Below are 15,352 nucleotides of genomic sequence, written 5' to 3'. Positions count from 1 at the left end.
AATGAGTGAGTGAGCGAGAGTGGTGTGCAAAACAAGGGAATCTTCAAACATCCTTGCGGTCAGACACTCGAGGTCGATGTCAGCTACGAAGCTGTTGGTAGGATAGCTTATCATGAGATCAGCCCAAGCGATCTTCAATAGCATGCTATCGTTCCATGGATTCTTCGTTTCGAGCTTTGATGCATTTTTTCGAAATCACTGGCCTTTCAATGAGCAACAACGAGAATGAAAGCACGCACCAAAGGCATGCCACCAAGCCATTTTTTGATTTGACCAGAAGCACCAGGAACATTCTCCGAGAACCAACATGCAATTTTGGCATACTCATGAGATGAGATGTCACCACAAAACGGTATGTGTATGCACCCACACCATCTGGCTTCTTCTTCGATCGCAAGATGTAGTCTATTACAGGTATGCCTCCGCACTATATTGGTTCAAGTCCGCACTGTCAAGGAGCTTCTGAAGCGGAGCAATATGTGATAATAGAATGTCGTCCAATTCTTTTGATACTTCCGCTGACATGAAAGTTCCAATTATCACTGCTCTCACTGGCATTTGATTCACAAAGATATGTACAGCTGATGCGTCTCAGTAAGTGATCTTGAACGCTTTACATAGAAGATCAATTCGAACAAGTCGATTTAGGTACTCCCAGTGGCTTCTTCATCTTCAAACAACTTGAAATTCATACCCTGTGGAAACCCATCCAAAATGTAGTCCAAAAAATTCCTCCTGTGCTTTCCCAACCACGCAAGACAACCGACGATGGCCATCTCGTCTATCCACTTTCTGAGGGTTTGACCCAGAGAACTCCCTCCTAGCGAAGGCTCAAATCCAGGGAGCGCTTCCCGCAGTATCATCTTCATATTCGAGAAAAGTAACTCTGAATGCTCTTCTGACATCTTGTACAGGAGCCGGGCCTTGGGCCTCTCGCGCGGCTGCGAAGAGTACGGTTCTGGCAGGGATCCCAGCGTTCCGCGACCAAAACATTGGATTATAGTTGCCATAAATCGGTAATAGCTCTCACTGATGGGGTTGGTGGTTGGCCCAAACATGCCGCATATTCCTCGTAATGCATATGCCGTATGAAAACCAGAAGAGAAAATTGATGGTGAAGCGTGCTCGTGCATAAACCGCGTGAAATCCATAACAGATCTATCTGTTGGGGTGTCTTTCTTGAATAGCCTTGGCAAGATTTTTGGGGCTTGTTGGCTGATACACGAGAGTGCATGCCACACTGCTGGGCTGCTCGACGCACGTGCAAGAAAGCACACTACCATGACTTCATCTTGGAGCTCTTCTAAAATCCCTTCACCTCCAGACATCACTGCGCCCAGTCTGCTCATGCAAGGTATCATGAATTGGAAGAGCTGAGAAGACGACTCGTTGGAAATCGAAGAGAGTAGGGGGGTGAAACTGACGCCCTCTCCGACAGGCATCTCATCCTCCAAATCTTTGCAGACCTTGAAAGCCTTCTCGACTTCTCGGCTGATTTCGTCTGCGAATAAAGTGGGCTTTGATTTCTCCATGATTCTGAAGACTAGATGTGCCCTGTCGTATGCCGTTTCGAACTGCCTGATACCCGTGCATATCTGCATTAGAAGCACATAGAGCACTACATCAACGAGTGTGAGTGCGTCAACGTCCTGGTCGAGGACAGCCGCTGGCGACTGTGATGGTGGGTGAAGAGCCGACACTTCTGTCTCCATGGTATCTGTCAGTCGTCCAATGAGCGGAACGAGCAACTGACTCGCAAGGAAATTGACTGGCAAACTCCGGAACGCACGCACAGTGCGGAGCATACTCCTCCTTGATAGGAAGGTCAAAGAGCCTGTCTTCGTCACGTTGACTAATAGAACAGAATTGAGCTCCAATGTCTGGGGTCGCGATAGTTTTGTAATCTTGAACACGAAACTGTCATTTGCCCCTTCCTGAGAGGATCTGTAACGTGCGAGTGACATCGCAGATTGGAAATTTACGTGGTCGATGTGTGTACCGCGTTCTCCGCTGGCGTAAATTGGAGTTGATGGTGCTGTATTCACGTGGAGCAAGGAGCTCACAAACAAATCTGGTTTTATGCATTCTTTCATCCCTGGACGCAATACCACATGCCGCAGGACGATAGCAATGCGAGGGCTGACTACGAATATGCGGTGCAGGCCAGGGCAGCCGCCCATCAAGCCTTCTCATAAACCAAATGCATTGTGCGTGAGGATGAATTCTTCCCCTTCCGCAGCTTCCCAGATACTGAAGAAGTAGTTGTCTGCGTGAATGTGGTAAGTGTGAGCTGGGAAGTGTTCGAGATCAGGTGGGATATGCGATTCAGTAATCATCTTTAGAAGACCTTCTTCGCCGTACTTCTCTACGAGTTCTGCAGCATCTCGCATGATATCTGAATGCGATGTGTCCAGGTAGTATCTGAGAACGTATAGCCAACACTCGACAGCGGATTGAATACCCTTCGCTTTCATGAAAGATTCAATCCACTGACGGGCCCCTGCGTTCTCCGGGTGATCCGCTTAAAAGTAGGCATTGGAGCACGATACCTTGCGATAGTGCATGATAAACAAGAACTTCCGCAGTAGCTCTAGCGGCCGCCGCTTCAGAGTAAAAGTGCCCTGAGGAAGCGCTTCATGTAAGTCCATGATAATGGAAGCCGCATGACGTTCGAGGTCCGCCAATTTTCCCTCTAGTTCGTTGATATTATAAGTGTTTCGGACGTCCTGGTAGAAATCTGGTACGCCGTAAACCTTTCCAACAGGACGAATGTCAAGGCTACCCGTGGCGATATCATAGTAGTGGACGTATTCAGGATCAACACCGGTGTGTCGAAATTCTTTTTGTCGTTCTGTTTTGGACCTGCAAAGAACATAATTCAGCATCCTGATGTAGTGTCTACACGCAGAGTGCTCAAGAGGACTCTGAAAACACACTTCACTGGTCCGACTTGGAATCTTCGTAATATGAACCGTGGAATGAAATGTTGGTATTGTGTCATAGGTGCACACGAACTCGGAGAGCCATCTGTCTTCTGAGCTTCTCCTGCAAGCTCTGTTCTGGCTTGTTGTTTTGGCGTATTCCTGCGATGTCGTGTCATTCTGTAGAGTTCAACGAATTTAAGAACTGAGCGCTAACTTGCAACGAACATGCCATATCGGTGAGGCGGGCGGGGTTGTCGTTAAAGGGTATACCTTATTAAGTTACGTGATTGATGAAGTTCAAATTCAAACTTCGTTTTAACCAGTGACTACTGGGTATCCATATGTCACAGACGAGGCCATTCAAGATCGTGAAAGTCGTAGTAGGTCATAGTCCCGGTATCAGGCGAGGTTATTATAAGTGGTGCTCACGAAAGTCAGAGTTAACCGGTACTCAAACTCCGCCATTTCGTCTCTGAAAGTTCAACCAGCTTTTATGTAAACGTTTACTAGAAGCTCCTGTGCAACGATAGTAGTAGAAGAGCTTTACACAAGGAGGTGGCCTCCAACTGCAGGTATTTCTTTTCAATGATAAGATATCGTCGTTCATGCGTGCTGCTCTCATTGGCAAGGTATCTACCCCTTCCACAAAATGCCAGGCCTTGTCGAAATCGAGGACGTCCCTGTCAGAGCCGGTCTTCCCAAACCCTTCGTTCCTCTATGTTACCGGATCATCTGCCACCATTCCCTCAATTGCTTCGGATACTAGCTTTGCTTTTGCTCACAAAGCACCAGACCTCAATGCAGTCTTAACTTTCAGCTCAACCTTCCGGACATTTCCAAATGGTAAATGGGGGCACAGGTTCATACCAAAGAGACCATCACTTTGGGTCGCGCTTTGCTTCCTCGTTCGGTTGTATGCATCAATCATAGCCCTCCCTACCATGTCACTGTTATTCTAGACAGCTTATTAGGCAGACGCTTTAACTCGATCAATGATGCCATATTTCTCCCTGGCATGAACATCATGTTCTTCATTGATCCAACGTGAATTGATTGTAGCAAAATGATGTTTACAATGTTTTCTATGGTACCATCACAAGTATATTGCTTTTATCCGTCCACTGGGCAGGTCAGAGTTGTTGCTGATCAGTTTGTGCATCCGAATGGTATCACGTTCACCCGCGACGGCAGATGTGCATTTGTGTAAGTGTTTTGTCCTTGGATTGCCTTTTGATCCAAGGATAGAGTGACAATGTCATATCAGCATCGACATTGGTGTTTTTAGAGGCTTCCTCGCAACGAATCAGACTCTTTTGTCTATGGTGTGAGTTTCTTACATCAATCATGATTGCAATGAGGTTCTGAGGCAAAACGCCTCTGATTCCGGTATTCCCAATGGCATTCAGTTTGATGCCACGAGAAATATCTATTCAGGTTGCGATGAGGGTACCCACATCTGGAACACCGAAGAAACACTCATCAGGAAGCTATGTCTTTACAGTACTTCGGCTCAGATGATCTTCACGCAATCGAAATCTGGTCTCGTTATTTTGAATGAGGCGATATATCTGGCAAATGTTCAAGCTCAGGAACTGAGTCTTGCCACATTGTGTATTCGCTGTATAGCCACCCTAATATGATCCGTACAAATGTCTACATGGCATAGCACAATATATCATGACACTTCTATACAACAAAATCAGTCTGAGAGAGGGCAACGTCTGCCCACACGCGCCCTGCATATGATCCATCCCTGTTAGAGCGTCGAGTCAACAAGAGCAGCAACAAACATCCCCACATGAAAGGATATAATGCTGATGGTGGCCAAGCTAAACTGTGAGAGTCAGTGTGGCAGTGTGTAAAGTGATTCGTACATTTCAGGTCAATGTCAATTTCGGCACCTCTTGGCACTTGCACATAGATCTCTAGTTCGTGTACATGTCATGACACGAATATCGGACCTACCTGCTCGGCATGTATCAGACTTCCGCATATCAAGAGTTCGGATTCGCAGAGGGTGACTGACCTTCGAAAATTAGTGCCCGTCCTTCAAATCTCTCCGACTACCTGAACTTGAGAGCATGATCAAATGTTACAGTGGGGAGGCACTCCCGTGCTACGGCAACATAAGTCTACTGACCTCTTCAAAGCATCTGTCACTGAGGACTCCAACAAGGGCACTAGCGAAATGAAGAAGGGTGAATATTTTGTGGGCAGGATCTCGGAGCGTCAGCAAACTTTATGCCAAACTTGAAGTGCTCCTACGAGTTACGAAAACTTCAAATTTGATGGTTGAAAGACTTACTAGTTATTTCAAGTGAGGGCTACAGTGAGAGTTGCTCGACGTTTGAATCATTCTGGGCCAGAGTCAGAAACACACAATATGATTCCTGAATACGCACCTTCTTCCCTAAGTTACCTTCAGTCGTTTGCCTGACTATTCCAGCGCATGGGTCCGAGTGGGTGGAAGCGTCGCCTCGAGAGCCAAGCTACTCGTTACGGTTGGGGAAATTGCAGGGGATGATACTACATACTAGCGTTTATTCTCGTCTCAATCAAATCATCATGTAGTGGAGCCTTTCCTTCATAGCGGTTATTTTGAAACTGCTGTCAAGGTTCATTCAAATGGTCCTGGAAGCGTCAGCCTTTTTGTTAACAGGTGCTGATGGTGACATCGGAGGAGGACATCTCGAGGAAGGAATATCATGATAGTTGTGGTGTGGAAGGTTGCGAGCTAATGATGTAGTACAATTGTACGTATACAACTGGTGGGTCTACTACCGTAGAGACAACAGTTTCAACGCGCCGCATGAGTCTGAGTCAGACGGACATTGAATAACTTTTGATTTCACAGAATCACCGTGACAGTCCACGCCATGGACTCACTGCCAGTGTAATCGTCAAGCTTTAGCTGCCATGCGAAGCCTTCAAGTTTCTGCAATTATCACTGCTTAATCAATCCTCATTCTATTCACATAAATATATACAGCTGATGCGTCTCAGTAAGTGATCTTGAACACTATATAGAAGATCAATTCGAACAAGTCGATCTAGGTACTCCCAGTGACTTCTTCATCTTCAAACAGCTTGAATTTCGTACCCTGCAGAAACCCATCCAAAATGAAGTCCAAATAATTCCTCCTGTGCTTCCCCAACCACACAAGACAACCGACGATGGCCATCTCATCTATCCACCTCATGAGGGTCTGTTCTGGAGTGTTCCCTCCTGGCGACGGCACATATCCCGGGAGCGAATGCCGCAGTATCATCTTCATATTCGAAAAAAGTAAGTCTGAATGTTCTTCTGGGATTTTGTAGACAAGCCGAGCCTTGGGCCTCTTGCGCGGCTGCGAAGCATATGGCTCCGGCAGGGGTCCCAGCATTGTGCGACCGAGACATTGTATTATAGAAGCCGTTAACTGGTAGTAGCTCCGACTAACAAAATTAGTGGTTGGCCCAGACATTGCGCACATGGCTCGTAACGAATATGCCAGGTGGAACTCGGAAGAGAAAAATGATTGCGAAGCCCGCTGGCGGTACACAAACCGCGCGAAGCCCACAGTAGATGCATCTCCTCCTGGAGTGCCTTCCTTGAACAGTTTTGACAAGATTTCAGGGGCCTGTGAGCTGATACACGAGAGTGCATGCCACACTGCTGGGCTGCTCGACGCACGTGCAAGAAAGCACACTACCGTGACTTCATCTTGGAGCTCTTCCAAAATCCTTTTACCTCCAGACATCACTGCGCCCAGTTTGCTCATGCAAGGTATCATGAATTGGAAGAGTTGAGAAGACGACTCGTTGGAAATTGAAGAGAGTAAGGGAGCGAAACTGACGCCCTCTCCGATAGGTATTTCATCCTCCGAATCTTTGCAGACCCTGAAAGCCTTCTCGACTTCTCAGCTGATTTCGTGTGCGAATGGAGTGGGCTTTGATTTCTCCATGATTCTGAAGACTAGATGGGCCCTGTCGTATGCCGTTTCAAATCGCTTGATATCTGTGCATATCTGCATTAGAAGCACATGCACTACATCAACGTGTGTAAGTGCGTCAACGTCCTGGTCGAGGACAGCTGCTGGCGACTGTGAAGGTGGGCGAAGAGGCGACACTTCTGTCTCCGTGATATCCATTAATCGCGCGATGAGCGGAATAAGCAGCTCGCTCGCATGGATATTGGCCGGCAAACTCCGGAACGCAATGCGGAGCATACTCCCCCTTGACAGGAAGGTCAAGGAGCCTGTCTTCGTCACGTTCACCAATAGAACGCAATTGAATTCCAAAGTTTGGGATCGTGACAGCTTTGTGATCTTGAACACAAAACTGTCATGCTCCCCTTTCTTGGAGGATCTGTAACGTGCAAGTGACATCGCAGATTGGAAATTTACTTGGTCGATATGTGTACCGTGTTCTCCACAGGTGTAAATTGGAGTTGGTGGTGCTGGATTCACGTCGAGCAAGGAGCTCACGAAGGTACCCGGCTTCACGTCTTCTTTCAATTCTGGACGCGATAGCACATGACGCAGGACGATAGCAATGCGAGGACTGACTATGAATATGCAGTGTAGGCCGGGGCAACCATATCCCAAACCTTCCCACAGACCAAATGCGTGGGATGTGATGATGAATTCTTCTCCCTCTGCAGCTTCCCAGATACTGAGAAAGTAGCTATTCGCCTGAACGTAGTAAGTGTAAGCTGGGAAGTGTTCGAGATCAGGTGGGATATGCGATTCAATCATCATTTTTTGAAGACCACCTTCGCCGTACTTCTCTACGAGTTCTGCAGCATCTCGCATGATGTTTGAATGAGATGTATCCAGATAGTATCTGAGAAAGTATAGCCATATCTCGGCAGCAGAATGAAGACCCTTCGCCTGCATGAAGGACTCAATCCACTGACGGCTCCTTGCGTTATCCGGGTGATCCGCTTGAAAGTATATGTCCGAGCATGATACATTGCGATAATGCATGATAAATAGGAACTTCCGCAGGTCCTCTAGCGGCCTCCGCTTCAGAGTCAAAGTACCCTGAGAAAGTGCTTCATGCAAGTGCTTGATAATGCAGGCTGCATGACCTTCGAGGACAGCTAATTTCTTCTCTAGTTCGTTGATATCATCAGTGTTGCGGACGTCCTGGTAGGCATTCTCTAGGCCGTAAACCTTTCCAATAGGACGAATGTCAAGACTACCTGTAGCAACATCATAGTAGTGAACACCGGTGTGTTGAAATTCTTTTCGTCGTTCTGTTTTGGACCTGCAAAGAATATCATTCAGTGCTCTGGTCTAGTGTCTATACGCAGAGGACTCTGAAAACGCACTTCACAGGTCTGACTTCAAATCTTCGCAATATGAACCGTGGAATGAAATGTTGGTATTGTGTCGTAGGTGCACGCACACTCGGAGGGCCGTCTGTCGTCTGAGCTTCTCCTGCTCTGGTTTGTTGTAGACATCGTGTCATTCTGTGGAGCTCAACGAATCTAAGAACTAAGCGCTGAGCGTTGAGCCCCGGTGGGAACCCACTCTCCCCAGAATGGCTGAGGTTGTGACATATTAGTTGACGAAGTTGATATTAATGACATTAATAGCATTGGCTGGCCCGAAATCGACTCCCTAACACACCGGCGGTAAGCAAAATGACAAAGCACAATAAAGTATTTCGTCACATCATGTGATGCTACTAGACGCGCATGTCACATCGAGTTGTGACAGCAATTTCAACTTGAACAACACATTCCTCACTACGATCTTCAAAGCTTCGTTCGCTGAGTAGCACAATCTCTTGCAACTTGAACTTTGAGAATCCATTCGTATTCTGAACTCTCATACCATTAACTGAGTTTGTTCTCATGGGTAATCTGATAGCCATATGTGCTTTGCCTATTTTTCCGCCACCTCCATATCGCTGCCAGAGTTGCAAAGGTCCCGAGTTCCGACGAACGTGAATTATTCCGTCCCACTCAAACGCTACACCGATCGACCGGACTCCTAGGTTCAACGCAAGGTCAATATCCTGAACCTTTCCCAAACATTTGCAGTGGTGAACCAACATTGCAAATATGAACCTGGGCAATTCATTTTACGAAACTACGTGCCCGTTTAGGCTGGAGGATCGTCGACTTAAAGGTGCAGACGAGCTGATGCGATTCATGGGATGGCACCTACATGACGCGTGCGAGATTGAGCTCACAGTCGGAGAAGATGAGATCAATTAATTGTACGTAGTTATCGCCTTTCGACTATTTTTCTCTATTGATCTAGCTTATGGGAGACTAGCAATTACCTATCATGAGTTTTTGTCATCTTTTTTCATAAACCTTTGATCTGAGGAGATGTCGCAGATCCAGCTCGCGCACTACCATACAAAAGTGGAAATGAGATATGTGATGATAGGAAGAACAGACGCGTTCTCTATGTATCATACTTATCACAGCGTGTCATAGCAATCTCAGCACACACTTGAAGTTCCATGCGTTTCGCTTCACTCCTCTCCCGCGTTCGTCTCGTCACATAGATACTATATCATGATGAAACGACTCGTACAATCGTCCGAGATGCAATGACAGGCTGTTATTATATATGATCTACATAATGTTTGCAAATGGTGACTGACCCTCTAAAAATAACGTCCATCCACAAAATCTGTCTGGCAGAACAGAGAACAGGTCGCAGCTGTACAAATATCGCTCAGGCACTCCCATCTCAGTGCACAAAGGCCGTGTTTCTGTGAAGTATCGTGCAGCCAACGCGAAGTCACCACACACAAAGGCAATCTCCCCCAGTCCCCGTTTGCTATACGCCTTGAAACTAAGATGTCCTTGGATATCACAACCTTCAATGGCAGCTATGAAATGGGACTCGGCCTTGTCGTATGCGCCCGCAGTGAGCTCGATCCATGCCGCGCCATAAGATCTGTGGAGAGATACGAATGCACTGCGCAGCTCGAAGAATTGGGAGGATTCTGGGGCTTGGTAGATGAGCTCCCTCACAAGGACATGATCCCCCTGCTTGCTTGCAACAATGGCCTTCAACACAGTATACCACAAGACATTGTCCGAACGTTCTCCCTCGGACATCTCCATGATTTGTTGTAGGATATCCATGGCTTTGGATAGCCTGCCTTCGCAAAATGCCACCTCTGAAAGCCCCATGAGTGCCTCGCGGCGGGCGAAGCAGACTCGAGTACATGTGCATTGTAGGAGAAGGTTTTCTAAGTGCTCGTTCACCTGGACAATGTCTCCCCCATAGTAAAGTTTGGCCTGCCAGTGCCGAATCTTGGACTGCAAGCCATAGAAGTGATCTTTCGAGTCCGAGGACTTCACAAATAATTCATCCGCAGGTGCTGTGAATCTGTGCATCCGAGCATCATCCAAGAAATACCAAACTTGGTCTTTCGTTGGTTCACTGAGAATCGAGATACTCCCACGACTCGGAGCGTTGAAAGCCCTCTAAAAGCTGTTGGGATTGAATGAAGCGGCCTTGACATCTGTATCTGTCTGCACAACTGGTAACGCATTGGGCCACCATTTCGTGGTTGCCGGTGGCAAGATAGAGTGCCTCAGCAGCTTTGGAAATCTTCATTGCGTCTGTGAGCTGGGAGAGAGTGGAGTAGAGGTAGCCGAGATTCCACAAGCAGTCTGCTTTGAGCTCATACGTGGAGGAGTTCTCGACGACGTCCAAAATAGTGGGGGTTAGGGTAGTTGGGCGAGGAAGATGCCACCTCAAGCACAACAAAAATTTTGAGCAAGCGCGATAAGTCTCTTCAGGGATATGGGTGAGGTCGAAAGCAATGACACGCTCAATGTTGAAGTGATCCGAGATAATGACATTAGCATGACCGTCTTGTTCTTTCGAACACTGCTGGACAGTGCGATAGTAGAAGGTGCGTATCTCTCGCAAACGTGTGGAGTCAGGTAGTGGCAACGAATCTTGCACATAATGTCGAATGGGCGCAAGTACTTTGATGAAGTTGTCTTGATGATAAACAAGAGATTGCCTGCGTAGAACATCGCATATAGTGTCGACTTCTTGGAGCGATGGCAACAAATCGCCAGCCAGGTTGTCGTTGAGACCCTGGGGTAAGAAGGCAATCATGGCTAAAGTACGACGACCATCCTCGCCAAGACCCTGGATGGATGGTGAGTCGAGTGATAACTGCATGGTGTCTGGCAAGCTTTGCAGTTTTCCCTTGCCGGGGTTGAGCACGGCACTGTGCCTATCGTTCCATCTCTTCAGTAGTGTGGCTAGAGACCAGTCATTATGCCGCGCAGTGTGTGTGAGCAAATTAATGGAAAGGGGGTGAAAATCCAACTCCCTGAGCAGGTCCTTTATTTCTTCCTCGGCATCACTGCAACGGGCGCGAGGATAAGTTTGAAAGAACACTCTTTCTGCAGAACTCAAGTCCAATGGCGGAATGTCCATCGTTCTCCACAATACATCTGTTGCGTTCCTTCGACTGCGTGACGTGAGGATCAGGACGACGCCACGGATGTCTGCAATCTTCGCGATTGCTGGTGGTATTTTTTCGAGCGCTGACGACGTACTTGCCTCTTCAAAGGTCTCGGCATTATCGAGGACGACAAGGGCGCTAGTGGAATGAAGAAAGGTAGATATTGGGCGTAAAGGATCAGCCCCGGTGATCTCTATGCCAAGGGCTCCCGCGAAATGAGTCATGAAAGTTTCGAATGTGATAGTTGAAGGATCTAGATCATCATAAGCCGCAAAGAAGCGCCGATCAGCAAATTTTTTGATGATAAGTGGCTCGTGAAGGATGGCTTTGGCAAGAGAACTCTTTCCCATGCCTCCCGGACCGATCAATGCAATGTGTTCACCGTTGGCAACGAGGGTTGTCAACTCTGCCACGAGATCATCGCGGCCATAAAACATGGAAGGTCGTGATGGAGGCTCTATTGAGTGATACCTGACTGCGTTTAGAGGATATCCACAACCCGCAGAAAATAACAACTTACTTTAGAACATTGGCACTAGTTGTATTGCCGTCGAGTCCCAAAGTAAGCCTTTCCACCTTCATGGCAATGCCAGCAATCGATTCAGTCTTGAGATGTCATTCAGCAGTAGAAGTTCAGGTTGAGTCACAGAGACGTACATTGAAGAGTTCGAGGGCACTGCCTATGTCCTTTTCCCAACTAGCAATCTGGTCGCGATCAATCGTGGCAGAGAAGAACCTTTTCAACAATCCTTGCTCCTTCCTTGAGACCACCTTATTATTGATATTGTTAACTGACCTGCTTAGCGTTGTCAGTTTCTAATGACAGTAGAATTGGGTTTGCTTACGAATTAAGCATCAATAAAGCATGGACCAAATATCTTGGCAGATTGTCGTTGGTAGTGTCTTTGGTCACCCTCTCGAGGATTTCCCCGATGGTCTTACATTTATTGACTATCGCCCGGAAATCGGATTTGTTCTTGATCACTGACTATATGGACGTGAGGATGTTTTAACCTCATTTTCAAGAGAGTGACACCGACGCACCTGCACAACCATCAGGATATTGGCGACTGTTCCGAGTATACCCTTCGCCAGGTCACTAGGTACGATGGTTTGTACGGCGTTGATGCCTGCTATAGTGACATTCAGCAGTTGGTTCATATTTTCGGCCTGGGACTCCTGAATTTCAGAAGAGGGTTGTTTAGGTCCTGTTTGGACAGCGAATATTATAATTCAATTCAAAATTCGACCATCATGTGACACTACACGTAAGCCAGCTGTGAACCTCGGGTTCACCGTGTCGAGTGGCACACTAATTCCATCACAATGTCTGATAAGTCTGGTACTGGTTCTACACGCTCCCTTCGGTCTCAAGGTCCTGCTGATAAGAAAGCTGAGGGGACTGGCACATCCTGCAAGGCTGCTGCGATCTGGACAAAGGAGGAGGAAACAGCATTGCTTGAGTCTCTTCTGGGCGCTCTTTCTTCCTCAGGTGATGGTGGCTTCAAGGCACCTGCTTTCAATGCAGCAGCAGAAGATCTGAAGAAGAAATTCCCTGATCAAAGGGGTGCAGTAAAGACTGGGACAGTGTGCAAGAACAAATGGACATCGGTATGTTTACATAAAAGAACTCAAATTTCTTATCGGCGCTGGCACTAACATCAGTGCAATATCTTTCTAGTTGAAAACATTGTATAATGCTGTAGTTGATATCAAGAATACATCGGGATTCACATGGAGTGATGAAAATGGGGCAGGTATTGCATTGAAAGATGATGACGTCTGGGTCAGATACATCAAGGTGAGTATCGTACAAAGGAGCTCTAATACATGTACTCAATGTCATCTCTTTTGGCAGCACCATCCCACCGCAAAGCCCTTCAGGAACAAAGGATTCTCCCACCTCGCCCTTATGGAGCAGCTGGTTTCTAGTCAGGGGAAAGGCAAATACGTCTTCCGACCCCATTCCACCAGTACTAGTGCCGCCCTCAACTTGAATCCCACACCAAGTCCCACCACATCTACTACCACTGGCTTTATCGTCCCCCAGACCCCTAACCGTAATTTCACCACCATGCGCACTCCAGACACAGGCTTACTGGCCAGTGCAAATTCAAGTCAGGGTATGGATCCGGAATCCATCTCACCATCTGTCCCATCCACCTATCTTTCTCACTCTGCTGGCTCCTCAGTGGGAGCATGGACAAGTGTCAGCGATACTAGTGGAGCAAAGCGCAAATATAGCGCACTCTCTCCTGAAAGCGCTGCAGGCTCCAGTCACTCGAAACGGAGTCGTCCTCCATCTGCAACGCTGAAAGTTCAGCAGGAAGGCGCGGAAAGTATGAAGGATCTTGTCACTGTAGTTCGTGAGATGCAGAAGAACATGGGGCTGTCAGCCCCCCAGCAGTTACCATCACCACCCCAGCAAGTTTCAATGGCCGGGCTCGTGCAGGCTATCGCCCTCCTCAACCAATATGCTAACAGCGATCTTTTTGAAAGTGTTGAAGAGCAGCTGGCTATCGCTAACTATTTAGCGGATCATGAGAGCCAGGCGGTCCTTTTCTGCTCATTAAATGAGCAGACAAGACGTGCCTGGTTGGAGCAGAAGCGGCGCCAGCTGTGTGGATATGCATGATACATTCATTGTCGTTTACCAAATTACATGATAGACTGTTGTGTACTACGTACTAGTACTTTGAACTTCGATCCCTATGAAAACTGTATAGCAGGCTATTCTACAGTTACAGCAGCCCCCGACGTGCGCGCTCCGCAAGATAATCGGTCCACATCGCTGCAGCGATTCCATCTTGACGGTTGTCTGCCTCCCTTCTCTCCCCAGCATCTGGCTGTCCTTCTGAAAGTGTGCCCAATACCGCACCATGAGTATCATCATTCTCCGCGAGATCATAATCCTCCTCGGGGTCGAAGAAGTCGGGATCGTGCTGGTGAATGAAGTTGTGGATAGCGCAAAGCGCTGCTGGGATCCGTGCTTGAATCTCCATGCTGTATTCTGGCGCAACCTGTAAAATCCGCCACTGACGCTTCAGGACTCCGAAAATACGTTCAATAACGTTGCGTAGCGAAGCATGTCGTAGATTGAATAGCTCTTTAGGATCTCTGGGCCTGTACATATAATTTAATCACACTAAGTACTAAGGAGACTCAGAGAAAACTCACGCAAGGTTCGCCTGACGCCACTCCTTCAGATGATAGCGCACGCCTCGATAAGGGATCAGTAGTGCGTCACAAGTGCCAAAACCGGCATCTGCGAGAAGATATTTCCCTGCAGGCATGTATAAGTCGGTTTTGCGTGCGTCATTCCAGAGTGATGCGTCAGCGACTGAGCCATCCCAGCCACAGAGAGAATATGTAAAGCGAAACTGGAAATCGCAGATGAACAGACAGTTCTGGGACAAGAATCCCTTTCGGTTGCGCAGGACGACATGGTCGTCGAGTGATGCGGATGCACGGATGTGGGTGCCATCTATGGCACCGATGCATCGATCAAAGAACCGGAATGACGGGTTGTCATGTATCATTGCGGAGATTGGTGTATTTTCGTTAGGAAACTTAACTTGCGATGTGTAGAACGGATGGGATGAAAAGAAAAAGAGCATCCGCTTGAAATATCTAGAACATGGTCATATTAAATGAATTAGATCAATAGATGTGAATGTACTACCTTGTTATGGTGTCTGGAGAGTGTTGAAACCTCTCCCCAACGAGGCGAGATGAAAGTCCAGTCACACATGTGTAAAGAAAGATACCAAGTTGCTCGTCGACCGAGATGCCATTGCGCGACTGAACAAATCCATGCTTGTGAAGAGTCTGCACCAAGCTCTCAAAGACTTCAAGATGGACGCCAAAATTATGTTTGATACGATCTGGGTGACCAGTAATCAGTTCAATCACCCATGCCTTCCCTGTTAAGATTGATGTGTGGTATGGCACTTTTTCAGCGCGGGATGTAAGTAGCAACTTGTAGT

At 47.4% G+C, this 15,352-nt stretch overlaps 3 protein-coding genes across 3 annotated transcripts; all 3 read right to left on the bottom strand.

Annotated features, from left to right (window-relative positions):
• Positions 1 to 620: 620 nt before the first annotated feature.
• On the bottom strand, positions 621 to 3,133 carry HD556DRAFT_1486714 (uncharacterized protein). The gene is made up of 4 exons (XM_041308732.1): positions 2,937 to 3,133; positions 2,550 to 2,862; positions 2,198 to 2,489; positions 621 to 2,143 (listed from the first exon to the last, which is right to left on the bottom strand). Exons 1-4 carry the CDS (start codon positions 3,098 to 3,100, stop codon positions 645 to 647), a joined length of 2,268 nt encoding a protein of 755 aa, XP_041158118.1. The 5' UTR covers positions 3,101 to 3,133; the 3' UTR covers positions 621 to 644.
• Positions 3,134 to 5,974: 2,841 nt separating this feature from the next.
• Positions 5,975 to 7,891, bottom strand: HD556DRAFT_1241063 (uncharacterized protein; the record flags this gene model as incomplete). Its single annotated transcript, XM_041298161.1, has 2 exons — positions 5,975 to 6,544; positions 7,034 to 7,891. The coding sequence occupies 2 exons, from the start codon at positions 7,889 to 7,891 to the stop codon at positions 5,975 to 5,977; spliced, it is 1,428 nt and encodes a 475-aa protein (XP_041158117.1).
• Positions 7,892 to 9,501: 1,610 nt separating this feature from the next.
• On the bottom strand, positions 9,502 to 12,527 carry HD556DRAFT_1486695 (uncharacterized protein; the record flags this gene model as incomplete). Its single annotated transcript, XM_041308731.1, has 6 exons — positions 9,502 to 10,267; positions 10,323 to 11,837; positions 11,887 to 11,972; positions 12,024 to 12,162; positions 12,212 to 12,354; positions 12,411 to 12,527. The coding sequence occupies 6 exons, from the start codon at positions 12,525 to 12,527 to the stop codon at positions 9,502 to 9,504; spliced, it is 2,766 nt and encodes a 921-aa protein (XP_041158116.1).
• Positions 12,528 to 15,352: the final 2,825 nt, after the last annotated feature.

Source organism: Suillus plorans (genome assembly GCF_016647745.1).
Source record: "Suillus plorans strain S12 chromosome Unknown HD556scaffold_44, whole genome shotgun sequence".
Classification (NCBI taxonomy): Eukaryota; Fungi; Basidiomycota; class Agaricomycetes; order Boletales; family Suillaceae; genus Suillus; species Suillus plorans.
Note: the sequence above shows the minus strand (reverse complement) of the source record. Positions and strands in the feature narration are given on the sequence as shown.

Excerpts from the sequence above, each read along its gene's own strand:
- HD556DRAFT_1486714 (XM_041308732.1), bottom strand. The coding sequence starts at position 3,100 with ATGACACGACATCGCAGGAATACGCCAAAACAACAAGCCAGAACAGAG. Across the intron at positions 2,863-2,936 it reads TTCCAAGTCGGACCAGTGAA|GTCCAAAACAGAACGACAAA; the intron begins GTGTGTTTTCAG and ends TGTTCTTTGCAG. Across the intron at positions 2,490-2,549 it reads TTATCATGCACTATCGCAAG|TGGATTGAATCTTTCATGAA; the intron begins GTATCGTGCTCC and ends GGGGCCCGTCAG.